The sequence below is a fragment of the Peromyscus californicus genome, unplaced genomic scaffold (genome assembly GCF_007827085.1).
Source record: "Peromyscus californicus insignis strain IS unplaced genomic scaffold, ASM782708v3 Scaffold_9__1_contigs__length_137607984, whole genome shotgun sequence".
Lineage (NCBI taxonomy): Eukaryota > Metazoa > Chordata > Mammalia > Rodentia > Cricetidae > Peromyscus > Peromyscus californicus.
In genome coordinates, this window is record NW_026294617.1 from 8,676,729 (window position 1) to 8,691,140 (window position 14,412).

Here is a 14,412-nt window from a genome sequence, read left to right on the forward strand (position 1 = left end):
TCTCTCAGTGTCTGTATTTCTGTGTGTGTGTGTGTGTGTGTGTGTGTGTGTGTGTGTGTGTGTGTGTGTTGTATATGAATGTGGACAGGGGCACATGCACATTTGTGCACACGTTTGGAAGCCAAAAAGCAGCGTCAGGTGACTACCTCAATCACTTTCCGTTTCACATTTGAGACTGTCTCTCACAGAACCTGGAACTTTCTGGTAGGCTAGATGAGCTGGCCAGTTAGCTCTGAGGCTCTGCCTCTCCTGTCCCCACTTCCCAACACAGGGATGGTAGGTGTACACTGGCATGCTGGCTATGTACATGAATGCTAGAGGTTCAAATTCAGGTCCTCATGCTTGCACAGCAAGAACGTTGTCCACTGAGCCACCTCCCCGGCCCCAAGACCTCCCTTTCCATTCCTCACAAGCACAGACTGGAATGGAGCCAGACCGCAGCTGGAATCAGTGTGTGCATCCATCCATTCACCAGACATAGTGCAGGTAGTATGCTCACGATATGACTTGGGCATTTCCTGACACCTCTGGAAACCTCCGGGAAGGAAGACATCACAAGCAGGTACACAGCTCTTCTGTCATATTTCTAGACCATGGTATAGCCAACCCTAATTCACCTGTGGGCGAGGCAGTGGCTAAGGATGCTGCATTGCTTTTAGATATATGCAAGATACTTTCAAGCTCATGCATAGTATAGAAATGTAGGAAGAAAATTTATTACTTGAGAAACATGGAATAAGCTAAAAAATTGCTTGGGTGTGGGCAGAAGCAGAGAGTACCCTATATGTGTTTACTCTGGCATTATTTTCTATGCATATAGTATATATTTATTTATTCTGTGTGTGCGCATGTACATGTAAGTGCATGTGTGCACACGTGTGTGTGTGTGTGTCTGTGGGTGTCTGTGTGTGTGTGTGTGTGTGTGTGTGTGTGTGTGTGTGTGTGTGTGTGTCTGTGTGTGTGTGTATGGTCAAGCACATACCACAATGCATATGTGGAGGTCAGGGGACAATTTTCAGGAGTTGGTTCTCTCCTTCAACATTGTTGATGCAGGATTTCTCCTGGTGCTTCTGGCTTGATATTCTTCTTCTCCTTCTCCTCCTCCTTTTTCCTCTTCTATCTGCTCTGGGAAAGCTGGACCCTCAGCTTCAGGGGACATCTTTTAGGTCTCCACCTCCCACTGCCCCCCTTACTCGAGGATGCAGATAACAGCTGCTCACCATCCATCAGGCTTTAGCTGCTGCGCCCTCTCCACCCCGTCTCTTGCACTTGGATGCTGGAGGACATGCTGCATGTGGTATTCTATGTGCTGAAGATGCTTCTTGAGCCTGAAATACATACATTCTGGCAAGTGTTCCTATTGGAGAATTGAGAAAGCCATCCTTCAGGGATCCACAGTGCAGCCACAGAAGGGCAACAGAGAGCCAAAAACGGCTCCCTCCTGAGTTAGGCAAGGTGCTCGGGGGCCAGGGGTTCCACTGAGATCTCAGGGGAGATACACTGAGCTGTCTGTGGACAGCTCCCAAGGCACTCTGGGAAGCTGTGAACTAATTACTTCTGACTCTGGATAACTCCTTGGAACTTTCGTCAAGAACACACATGCCCCACCCATAAATCCTGGCTAATGTCCGCAGTAACTTCTGCTGCACTGTGACCTGCTGCCCTGATCACTGATGTGGTAGCTGCCTCCAGGGATTCCCTGCTCCCAGACCTTTCTAGCACAGAATTTATCTAGGAGGAAACTGGGGCTTTCAAGGGGGGCATAAATGAAATGCCTGTGTGCTTCCAAAAGAGGTCATTTCCCCTTCATTCCTCCAGTCTCCTGTGTAAGGCTGTGTTCCCTGTGTGAAAATGTCCCCATGCATATGATAACTACCATATGTTACCTTATGTAAATGTTGATTGTGATTTGACCTTTGAACTTCATTGTATTGATACTGATTTGCGATTGGTTGGTCCCTGTGCTTACAGGATGGACTTTTTTTTTTCTTTATAAGGCCATATTTCAAAAGCTGTATTAGATTTTCTCTTATGCTGTCATTTTATTTGTGAATTCATCTCTTTTGTTTGGCAGGTCAAAAAAATTCCAATCGTTTATTGAGAGCTGCTTGGTAAAGAATCACAGCCAGCGACCAGCCACCGAGCAATTGATGAAGCATCCATTCATACGAGACCAACCTAACGAGAGACAGGTCCGAATTCAGCTGAAGGACCACATCGACAGAACCAAGAAGAAGCGAGGAGAAAAGGGTCAGTTGCACATTTGTACTTCGGAGAAGGAAACAGAAGGCAGAGTATTATGGTCTCGTGTGAGGGCTGCCTGTTAGGTCACAGCCTTGGGCATCAGTGGAGTGGAATCACCGTTGAAGGCGAATGGAAAAAATAGATCTGTAAGCAACAGGCCCTTTCTAGGCACCAAACAAAGCCATGTTGAGTGAGACTAGGAAGCACTTTAAATGACAAGTGATTTGTCTTAATTCAAATGAATATTCACATTTCTGAGAGTGACATCCACATGTCAGACAACCTACAGAACTCATCTAGTTGACATTTTTCTGTATTGACAGTCTTCAGCATTTATGTTTCTATGCCCCGAGACTTGTTTCTAATTCAGTTATATAGAATTCAGAAAAGAATTCCTTACGGTGTCCGTAATAGAAAGGCTCATTAGCTTGCCAGGCTAGCAGCATGGCATCAGCTTTTGTGTGGAAGGTCCTCGAGTGCACTTCTTTATTTTGTAGATGCACAGATTCTTCTCCATAGTCCTCTCTGTGTCATGGAAAGTACAGGAGCCCAGCTTTGAGACCCTGGGACCATGCCCAAGTTGTTGGAGTGGTGGCTTACAGTTGCATGTTCTGGTGCAGGCCTCATTTCCAGTGGAGCATAAGGCAGGGAGGAAGGGAGGTGTGGGCATGACAAGGAGGACTAAGATAAGCAGGAAGAACTCACTCTCGGGGGAGCAGGAGGCTCTAGGAGTGAGAGGCAGTTTCAGGATAGAAGATACCCATTGAGAGTGTATGAGGGAAGACAGAGCAGAAGGCCAGAGGCTAGAGTAGGTGGGAGTGGTTTTCCTTGACTCCCTCTTCTCGCCCCCTCCCCTGTCCTTAGTATAAAGGGCAGCAGAAAGTAGCAGACAACACAGAGAACAGGTTTTTGAAGTATAACCTGATGATTCTCTGGATTTCCTCATTGTCTGTTGTTATGTCTCCCTTTTCATTTCTGATTTTGTTGATTTGGATGATCTCTCTCTGCCTTTTAGTTAATTTGGATAAGGGATTGTCTATCTGCATGGCGAGAGAGTTGTATATCTTGATCTGCTTGGGGGGCCCCTGGCGGTAGGATTAGAATCCATCCCTAGTGCATGAGTAGCTTTTTGGAGCCCACTACCTATGATGGGACACCCTTGCAGCCTTGAGACAGGGAAGGGCTTGGACTTGCCTCTACTGGATGTGCCTCCCCATGGGAGGCCTTGCCTTCTTGTGGGGGGAAATGGGGGGTAGGTTGAGAGTGGGGAGGCTGGGGGGCAGGAGGAGGGAAGAGGGGGATCTTTGGTGTGTAAAATGAATGAAAACAAATTTCTTAATAGAAAAAAATTGCTCTTCCCCTACATCCTCTCTAACAATTGCTGTCATACTTCTTAGCAATAGCCATTCTGACCTGGGTGAGGCAGGATTTCAAAGTAGTTTAATTCCATTTCCCTGATGACTGGGGATATTAAACATTTCTTAAAAATTAAAAAAAAATTAAATATTTATTTTATTTGTGTGTGAGTGTTCTGCCTTCATGTATGTATGTACACCACTAATGTATATGGTACCCACAGAGGCTAGAAGAGAGCTCGTGTTACAGATGCTTATCGGCACCACGTGAGTGCTGGGAATCAACCTGGTCCTCTAGAAGGTGGTCTTGACTGCCAAGCCACCTCTCCAGCTCCAGTCTCTTTTTTTTAACCTTTTCCATTAGATCTCTTTATGAGTAGCTTTTGGCAGAATTGAAGAGTTTTATTTTTTATGGTTTTATATAATCCTGTAGTGCAAAGGCAATCAAGCTTGGTTCTGATAAAATATTAACACCAAGGAGACTGACAGGTTAAAGTTTTGCTTTAGGAACTAGAAGCAATTGGAATAACTGTGTGCTTCTTTTGTTCACTGTAGTTTCCTTTATTAGGTAAAAAGTTCTACGTGTTATTTTGAACTCTCTGCTTTTCCCTTTTGAGAACACATCATTTTGGTATGAGTTATAGACACTCCATTGCAGATTCTTTACATTTGGTGAAAGCGTTCTTTTAAAATAGGTAGCCTGAAAAGTTCCTGCTCATCTAAATATATGAGGCTTACTTGTGATTTTACAAAATACACTTGAACTCCTCACACTAGTATCTACATAGTTTTGTTTTTTTTTTTTAAGCCAATCTGCTTTTCTCATTGGGAATACTGCCTCCTAATGAAAATAAAGCAAAATTGCAATTTCAGTCCAGTTGACGGGTGCACAAATGTCTTCAGGCTAGTAATTAATAACTCATAGCTATAAAGAAGTGACAGTCCTGTGTCGTTGTCTTTTGTTTCAAAGGCCTCTCATCCCCTATAGAAAAGTACTGAGCAGAGCACAGCCAGGGATCCAGGAGTCACTGTACCCCCTCATGGCCTTAGCCTCCCCATCTAGGAGTTACTGTACCCCTGATGGCCTTGGTCTAATCATTCAGGAGTCACTGTACCCCTGATGGCCTTGGCCTCATCATCTAGGAATCCCTGTATTTCTGGTGGCCTTGGTCTCACCATGTGGGAGTCACTGTAGCCCTGGTGGCCTTTGTCTCACCATGTGGGAGTCACTGTACCCCTGGTGGCCTTGGTCTCACCATGTGGGAGTCACTGTAGCCCTGGTGGCCTTTGTCTTGGCATCTGCTTTTCCACATCCAGACACCCAGCTTCTCTGGACTCACTGCTTCTCGAGCATGTAACATGGCCAGCCACGATGGAGGCCTATCATTCACAGTGACATTGTCCCATCCTTTCAGCTGCTGCCAGCTAAAGGGCCACCTCCAAGGCCCAGCTTCTTACCTCCTCAGCGGTTCACTACTCCTACCCTTCCATTCTGAGCAAGAGGAGACAGCTGCTCCCTACTCTCACTTCTCACTGCCTTGTGTGTGCTTCTGCTCGGGATGGAATATGTTGGGGGAGACACTGATTTTCACATTGAAACATCTCAATGCTGATTCTAAATATACCTCCCAGATTGATCTTTTATTAATATGAAGCCATTACTAGTTTGTAATCTGACTACCTCCCTTATTTTAGAGATAATTATCATAAGTAAATGAGAGAACAAATCTAAAATATTTAACACTAGTTGCTCACATGTGAGATGCCTACTAAACATTCATTTCCTTTCTTCATAACCATGGAAATGACAATCATACATTCCATTTGTGTCTTTCTCATTGTATTTTGATCATGTCTAAAGCAAATATTCAATCTTACTATTACACATTAACTTGTTTATTATTTTTACTGAAGTAAATGAATAATAAATAATGAATCAATCACATTTACCTATTCTTTTTTGTTAAACCAAGAGTGGGGTTAAACTTGGGACTACCTGCACATCACATGTTCTAGGCTTTTAGTATAGATTAGTGTAGAGATCGTGTGTTTCTATCAAGTAGTACATATTGTACATGCTACTGAGCAGTGTACTCCGTGTGCTGGCATAATCATACCAGCCCTGCCATAGACAGGTGAATCATGCATTGCTCTGTGGAGTTAGCATCAGTGTGACTAGGTAGGGAGAATTTTCAGCTCCATTGTCTTATGGGATTGGGGCTACTGATGAGGTCCACTGACCACAGTTCTGTGGCTCATGAAAGTTTATGAAGCAGAGAGGTGGTCTTTTCTGAACAGCAGCACCATGGTCTACACTAACATTCTGTGATCTCTCTCCAGATGAGACCGAGTACGAATACAGCGGAAGTGAGGAAGAAGAGGAAGAGAATGACTCTGGGGAGCCCAGGTATGAGCAAGAAGGCTAGGCCTTCCCACTGCCAGTCTGGACTGGGCTTGCTCAAAATGCGCTTCCCTTTTGATTTATTGCTCTGTTTTGAAGAATGCACCAGGAGTTAATGCATTGCCCACATACATACTCATTAATGTGTGAAATTTCCCTTAGGCAGACTCTTATAAAAAGTGTGGAATTCAGCATATTCTTTATCTTGTCCACCAAGATGTATGGCCTGTATTCATGACCTTGTTTCCTCACACATGTAGATATAGAGTGGGAAGGAAGCAATTATCTGGCTAATGCAGTGCTAAAAATGTTTAAAATTGCAGCTTTGGGGAGAGTTAGTGACATTTCAGATTGGAGTCATTCAGCTTCTTGTTCATCCCTCTGGGAAGCCCTGTCAGGTGGCCACGGTCCTGCCATGTGCCTCGATGTTTCACACAGACCAACCCTGGAGGAGGTGATTCTAGAAAATCAAATTGTCCTCCAGCGGTGAACCCTGATAGAAATGTTCACACCGTTCCTGTTGTCCCCACGGAACCCGGTGCTCTTCAATGTTGTCGTCTCCACATTTGGAGACTGGCGTGGCTTTGACCCCAGCTTTCTTCCCATCTGTATTTATGGGCAATTGAGGCTGATGTGCTTGTGGTGCTGGGACTGCAGCTCTGTGCATGGACCTCAGCTCTGTGCACCCCGTGGACACGCACTGTTAATTGTGGAGAGAATGCACAAGCGGAAAGGTACTGGGCATTATGGGTCCATGTCCTCCAGCACTCCAGGGTATCCAGCCCTCATATGGCAGCACAAGGACCAATTGCTATCTCACTGGCACAGTGTCCTGGTTTGCTGAGGGACCATGCTGTAGGAATAAGCTAAACACCACATTTTCATCTTCCTTCCTTCCTTTCTTCTTTCCTTCCTTCGTGTGTGTGTGTGTGTGTGTGTGTGTGTGTGTGTGTGTGTGTGTGTGTAGCACATGTGTATACACGTGGAGACTATCCTACTTTGCAGTATTATTGCTGTGATTAAAACACTGACCAAAAGCAGCTTGGAGAGGAAAGGGTCTATTCTGTCTTGCAGATTGTAGTCCATTGTGGAGGGAAGTCAAACCTAAGGGCAGGAACTGAAGCAGAGACTGTGGAGAAATGCTGCTTCCTGGCATACTCCCCATGGCTTGCTCCCCATGGCTTGCTCAGTCTGCTTTCTTACACAACCTAGGACCACCTGCCCACAGTGGGCACTAATCCCCCACAGACATGCCTAATGGTCAGTCTCATAGTGACAATTTTTCAGCTGAGGTTCCCTTTTCCCAGGTGATCCTAATTTGTGTCAAATTGACAAAAATTAACCAGTATAGACTTTAAAGGACAACCTCAGCTATCATTCATCAAGCACTATCTTGTTAGTATGTATTTTTATTGAAAATGTATTTTTTCATATGTTATATTCTGATCACAGTTTCCATTCCCAAACTCCTTCCAGATCCTCCCGATTCACCCAACTCCATGCCCTTTCTTTCTCTTTCTCTCCTTAGAAAACAAACAGGCAAGCAAAAACAACAACCACAAAAACATAATAAAAAGAAAAGAGCTCAAGAAACACACAAAAAACCCATAAAAGCACAAAATCAGAAACCATAATATACAAGCAAAAGGTCATTAAGACAAAAGAATATGAGACAACAAGTCTAAATAAGTTCCATTGAGTTCAACTTTGTGTTCTGAAACGAGGGCTCCCACGGGCCTGGTACTCGCTGATTAGGCTAGGCCAGCTTCCCGGTGAGCTCCTAGGAGCCTACTGTCTCCACCTTCCAGCACTGAGATTACAAGCATCTGCTACCACACCAGCTCTTTTACCTGAGCTCTGGAGATCAAATTGAGGTTCACACTTGCAAGGCAAATGCTTTACTGATGAGCTTTCTTTCCAGCCTCTTGTTCTCTTCCTAAGCCAGCAGTTCTCAACTTATGAGTCGCAACCCCTTCGGTGGCCGCATTTCAGATACCCTATACACCAAGTATTTACATTCCAATTCATAACAGTAGCAAAATTACAGTTATGAAGTGGCAAAGAAACAATTTCATGGTTGGGGGTCAGCACCACATGAGGAGTTGTATTAGGGTAGCAGCATTAGGAAGGCAGAGAACCACTGTTTGAAGTCAACATCTCCTGACAAGCTTGGTTCTTGCTAAACTACCCAGGAGGTTGGGACTGAGCTCACAGGACATTAGTTTTTCTCTCTTATCTGCCACAGGCATTCCCAAGGTTAAAGACTGAAGGAGAACTTTTTCTTCCATCAAAACATGTTGGCTGCCCCCACTTAGCTGCATAAAGACAATGGCTGTCGAACAGTGACGTACAAAATGAACATTTCTTTGGAGCAAAGGACCCTGTTCCCTGCTCACAGAGAAGCCACACTCTGCTCCCAGCCCGGAAGGCTGTGTCAGGCCTCTGACTGTTCTTTGAAGAACTGAGAAATCCAGTCTTCCCAAGACTTTCTGTGTGTCAGGGGTCACTTGGTGAGACACCAGCTGTAATTATAACATGTCATTATGTCACGGGAAGATGATGCACCAAGTCTCACTGTTTGAACAAGTCTAATTAGTCTTCTTGAAATCCTAAAATGTAGAAAAAGATGATGGTTGTCTCATTTTAGACATGAGACAACAGCTCGAGGATGTCACCAGGTCATACACAGAGTTAGTAATTGAGTCATTAGTACAACCAAGGTCTCCTGGTATTAGTTCAGTTCAGTTAAGATTAATGGGGCGTCCTCATGGGCGTGTGACATTGGGTCCCCAACCTCATCACCTTTGCTCAGAGCATGTGACTTGTGCGTACAAGCACCACCATTTCCAAGTTGTTTTAGAGTTTGACACAGAGACAGCAAGTTGTAGAGGGGTTCACAGGAGACTCCTAAACTGCCTGTGGAATGTCCTCAGTGAAGCTCTTGGCCTTGTCTATAGCAAGATCTCACACAGACTCTAGTAACTCACCAAAACCAAACTGATACACTTGTCAACTGCCAACAATCTGCCCCTCATCCTGACACCCTCACTCCATGTCTTGTCACACTGTCACCAGCAGCCCAAATGAAACTGCACATCATCCCTCACCCTGCACATTAGATCTTTCCATGGGCTTCATTAATTCCATGCCCAAACACTTCTCTGAGACTCACCCCACTGCTCCTTGCTGGGTCAAGTCTCTACCATGACACACCATTAGCTAATGTGCTCTCCCATACCATGCAGACGACCGTCCACTGTCAAAACAGTGGATCCGCTCACGTCATGACTCAGCCGACAGCCTTTGTAGACATGGATCCCATGGCCACGTACTTCCCTGACGGCCTGTCTCTGATCACTCTTGGCTCACACTCCTTCTCGCTGCCTCTGCCCCTGAGGGCAGGCCAGAGAGCGGCTCGAGGACCAAACCAGCCTGTTCCCACCAAGGACCAAATTTGCTTCCCCTTCTGCCTGGAGCAGCCTCCCTCTCCATCAGCTCTCACCTCCCTGGAATGGTCCTCCTGACAGCCCCATTGAGAACAGAGCCCTAACCCTTATCTTACTCAGCTCCTCGCCACTGTAAATGTTAACCCTTCTGTCTTAGGTAGGGTTCCTGTTGCTGCGAAGAGACACCATGACCATGACAACTCTGATAAAGAAAACATGTAATTGAGGTGGCTTACAGTTTCAGAGGTTTTAGCCCATTATCCTCATGGTGACATGGTGACATGCAGACAGACATGGTGCTGGAGCAGGAGCTGAGAGTCCTACATCTTGTGCAGGCAACAGGAAGTGGTCTGTCTCACTGGGTGTAGCTTGAGCACAGGAGACCTCAAAGCCTACCTGCACAGTGACACGCTTCCTCCAATAAGGCCACACTTACTCCGACAAGGCCACACCTCCCCATTATTGCCACTCCCATTGGGGGCCATAGTCTTTCAAACCACCATAACTTTAAAGTACAATGTCTGTCTTTTCTATGGCTATTGTATATTTTATGTCTAATAATTTGCCTATCTTTCTCACAAGAAGGTAACTCTAGGAGAACGTGTTTATCTGCTACAGGGGTTTTCTGAATTCTTACCTTCTCAGAGGAAAGGATTCAGTAGAAAAACACAGTTCAGGCAGAAGTTTACTTGACAAAACAAAGCAAACAGTCTGAAGAGAGTTTGGAGTGGCTGTCCCAAAGGGGTTTGTGGCACTGTAGGTTCTGTCTTATGGATATTAAAGAACTTCTTAGAAATATCTATGAGGGAGATAGTATATTCATGGGGTAAAGTGAGGCTTTTTTATTCTCAAATCATGGTGGACCAAGTCTTCCTTTTAGGGTATTTCTTTCTACAATTCTCTAGGAAACCTCATTATGGGGATATCAAAAGCATAATGTAAATGACATTATACTGAGGCTGAGGTCTTTGAGGGTGCAGACCCTTTGCTATTGCATATGGCTGGGAAAATTCCTTGGCACCTTAATTTTGGATATTGCAGTTCAATCTGTCAGCAGTCTGGAGGGCATTCAACCTCAAAGAGGCACTCTGATCCTCATATGCCTAAGATATTGGTGAGTGGTAGTGGGTTTTTTGGAGTAGGGGCATGTTCATGTCAGTACATATGTGTGTGCAGTTATGGGTGGGGTGGATATCTCAACCATAGGCGCCATCCTCCAGAAGTCAACCTTGCCTTTTTGAGACAAGGTTCCTTTTGACCTGGGGCTTGCACAGTAGGCTAAACTAGCTGGCAAATGAACTTCAGAACCCCACCTGTTTACATCTCCCCAGCACTGGGATCATAAATGCACACCACCACACCCAGCATTTCATGTGCACTCTGGGACTCAGACTCTGGTCCTCAAATTTGTGTGGCAAGCACTTGACCAAGTGAGCTATTGCCATATCCCAAGCTATGGTGTTTTGGGTTCCCTCATATCTAGCTCCTTTTGGAGACTAATCAGGATCCATTATTGGATTGCTCATAGTGTTGGCCAGTTAAGATGTGAGGCTGATTCTGAAAAGCTGGGGCCTGGGTTTCACAATAGCAGTTAAACAAACAAGAATGGGAATGGGCTGCCATTCAGAACTCCCTCCTCTGAGCTCCAACCCCCATTTCTATTTCCTACCTAATATCTAGCGGGTGTGATCTCCCTACAGCCTGTCCTAATATCTGTTACATAGCAGAAACAAGGAATTATTTGTCCAATGAGTTTATTTTTCACCAAAATTTAAGGCAGTGGTTCTTGGCCTTCCTAATGCTGCAACCCTTTACCAGAGTTCCTCATGCTGTGGTGACCCCCACCATGAAGTTATTTTCATTGCTACTTCATAACTATAATTTTGCCACTGTTACGAATCATAATGTAAATACCTGATATGCAGTATATCTGATATGCAACCCCATGAAAGGGTCATTTGTCCCCCAAAGGGGTGGTGACCCACGGGTGGAGAACCACTGATTTAATGGGGTAGGTTTAAATAAACCTATGGGAGCCATCCTCATCTCCCTGATAGATGGCCGTGAAGAACCAGAGGTCATAACTTTCTGTTGGTCACCTGCAGTTAGATTGGCGTTGGGAAGTCTGGAACCACCAGTAATAATGCTGCAGTTTATGTCCTCTGTGCGCACGTGCACACACACACACACACACACACACACACACACACACACACGCTTAAATATACTATGTTAAACATAACCTAGGACTTGGTCTCCTCAGGTACAGTCATCCCAAGTATGTGCTTTGTGGCTAGAACGATGCCCTTGCACAGGGATATGTTTAGACAAGCCCTGGGCGCCATGGGCTGCACAAACTTGGCCTGAGACCGTGGCTCATTGTCAGCCTTGTCTTAAGCCCTGTTTCTCCTGGTCCATTTGCTCTTGCCCTGAGCAGCGGGACCTCTGCCTATCAGGCCTTGGGATGAGCTGTCAAGGAGGTGCCTATGAGGGCATCTGCTCCTGTGAATAGAATAAGACCCCTCTTACTCTACTGCTCTCTCACTCTGTGTGTATGTGTGTGTGTGTGTGTGTGTGTGTGTGTGTGTGTGTGTGTGCGCGCGCACATCTGCACATGTGTGCACGAGTATGTACATGCACATGTATTTGTGGTGTGCTGCATTGTGTGTGTATGCATGCATGTGTGCACAGCATGCACGTGTCTAAAGGTCAGAGGACAACCCCTGCTCTTGGTCTTTCCTTCCCATCTTGGAGACAGAGTCTCTTGTTGTTGGTAGCTATGTACACCAGGCTAGCTGGCCTCCAAACTTCTGGAATCCTCCTCTCTCTGTCTCACATCTTCCCAAAGGATTCAAGTGCTACAGACTCATGTGCTATTGTATCCAGCTTTTCTTGTGGGCTCTGGGAATATGAATTGAGGCTTATGCTGGTGTAGCAAGCTCTTTAACCACTGAACCATCCCCATAGTCCGTGCTAGCTATTCTTATGTGTAGAGATAAGCTGGCCTATGGTTTAGAGCTTGCACACTCATTCAAGCCTTATGACACACATCTTTGCCATGCACTGGGGATGGAGTGGTGTGGACAGTCCTAGAAAAGGGTGTGATATTCCTTTAGGACAGCATATGTATGGGATAGTCATCTGGAAAGGGGGGCAAAGCCTGTTCTCTTGCACTCACCCCAGGACGCACAGTTGCAATGGCCCTCATCACACATGGTACCCTAATGTTCTCTCCTGTCCACAGCTCCATTCTGAACCTGCCAGGAGAGTCGACGCTGCGACGAGACTTCCTGCGACTGCAGCTGGCCAACAAGGAGCGCTCAGAGGCCCTGCGGCGCCAGCAGCTCGAGCAGCAGCAGCGGGAGAATGAGGAACACAAGCGGCAGCTGCTGGCGGAGCGCCAGAAGCGCATTGAGGAGCAGAAGGAGCAGAGGCGGAGGCTGGAGGAGGTGAGTACCAACAGGGCCACCACAGCCACCTCAGGGTTGGCACCACCTGCCCGGTGCTCATGCTTTTCAGCCCCATCTTACAAAATACACTTCCCTCACTCTCCGAACGGGGCCACGGCTTCCACCCTCCACACATCTACCCCTCCTAGGCGTTCCTTGACCATCTTATTAAGATACCACCCCTCTCCTTGCTAGCATATTCTACTGCTTATCTCTATTGGCATGGCTCTGACCAACTTCAGACACTCTATATGTGGTTCCAGCTCCCCACTGGAAAGGACGTGGGCTTCTTTTCTCCCCTGGCCTTCTCTAGTGCCTAAAAGAGCATGTCACATACACTAGACACTCGGGAATGTTTGTGGAATGAGTAAATTAACATGCAAATTAGTGAGGCAAAGGCTGAGAGGTGAAAAACAAGCACTAACTAAGCCACAGTGGACAGGCCGGTCGCCACATGCCCAGGAAAACCAGACCCTTCTTCGGATGCTCTTCTGACACCAGGAGCCATGTTCCTCACGCTTCTTCCTGCCCAGGACACTTCCTGCAGCTGGCAGACGTGATCTGCTTTCAGCAGCAGATGCTGCTGTCCTCTGGACAGGAAACCTCATCACTGATCATGGGCTCTTGGATGTTACGTCCCACACAAGGTTCTCACCCTTGTAAACTATAGATCTTTGTTTAATCCTTTTTCCTGGAACTTCATCCACATCTCCAAGCATCCCTCCTTCTGCCAGATAAATGAGAGCCTCCAGGTCAGTAAGAAACTGAGATTGTTTAGTCATTGGGGAAACTGGGAGGCAAATGAGAAGGTCCACAACTGTATGGGAGCAGGGTGGTAATGTTAGGGCTCTCCCAAATTCCAGTCTACCCCTTGCTCATGGGTTCCTTGATTTTGCTTTTTAAAATGGCCCACTAGAGAGTGAGAGGTTGGGGGCTACAGGATCAGATCACCTTTTTAACAGCCCATCATGGTTCTGATTCCCTCATTTAAGTCTCTGAGGACCTCAGGTCACTTTTCAGTAAATCCTGGCAACCTCATTAAGACCCTGGGACATTATTTTCAGACCTTCAACAGTAATCCTCTACATTTACAATGATTTGTTTATTGAGTGACTTCTATGTGCAAGTTACCATGCGGGGAGTTGTGGAATCAGATGTGGAATCCTATATATCATTTTCTCTCAGGAAGTGAATTTTCTGTCTTTATTTTTCATTTTTCCTTCTCTTGTACCTGCTATGAGATATCTGAGATTTCTACTTTTATTTATCAAGTGACTAAGTGACAATTTCTAGTGATTGTGAAGAACTGACCACATGACATTTAACAAGGAGACAATGAGGAGTGAATATGAGCAAAATACATGATATGTGCATATAAAATGCTGTAATGAAAACCAGTATTTTGTGTGCATACTTTTTAAGCTTTGAAAATTAAAAAGAAAAGAAATGGAAAGCAAAGAGGACAGTGAGTGAAGAGGGTCAGTAACTGCGAAACAAGGTGCATGCTGGTCTCTCCG

The 14,412-nt window shown here is 45.7% G+C and overlaps 1 protein-coding gene across 6 annotated transcripts in view; it reads left to right on the top strand.

Annotated features, from left to right (window-relative positions):
* Tnik (TRAF2 and NCK interacting kinase) overlaps window positions 1-14,412 on the top strand; it is a 419,460-nt gene that overhangs the window by 315,886 nt on the left and 89,162 nt on the right. For all 6 annotated transcript variants that reach the window (XM_052730805.1, XM_052730807.1, XM_052730801.1 and 3 more), the window contains exons 10-12: window positions 2,075-2,250; window positions 5,940-6,006; window positions 12,691-12,895. In XM_052730805.1, the coding sequence (XP_052586765.1) occupies window positions 2,075-2,250; window positions 5,940-6,006; window positions 12,691-12,895 (448 nt within the window). The remainder of the gene's footprint in view (window positions 1-2,074; window positions 2,251-5,939; window positions 6,007-12,690; window positions 12,896-14,412) is intronic.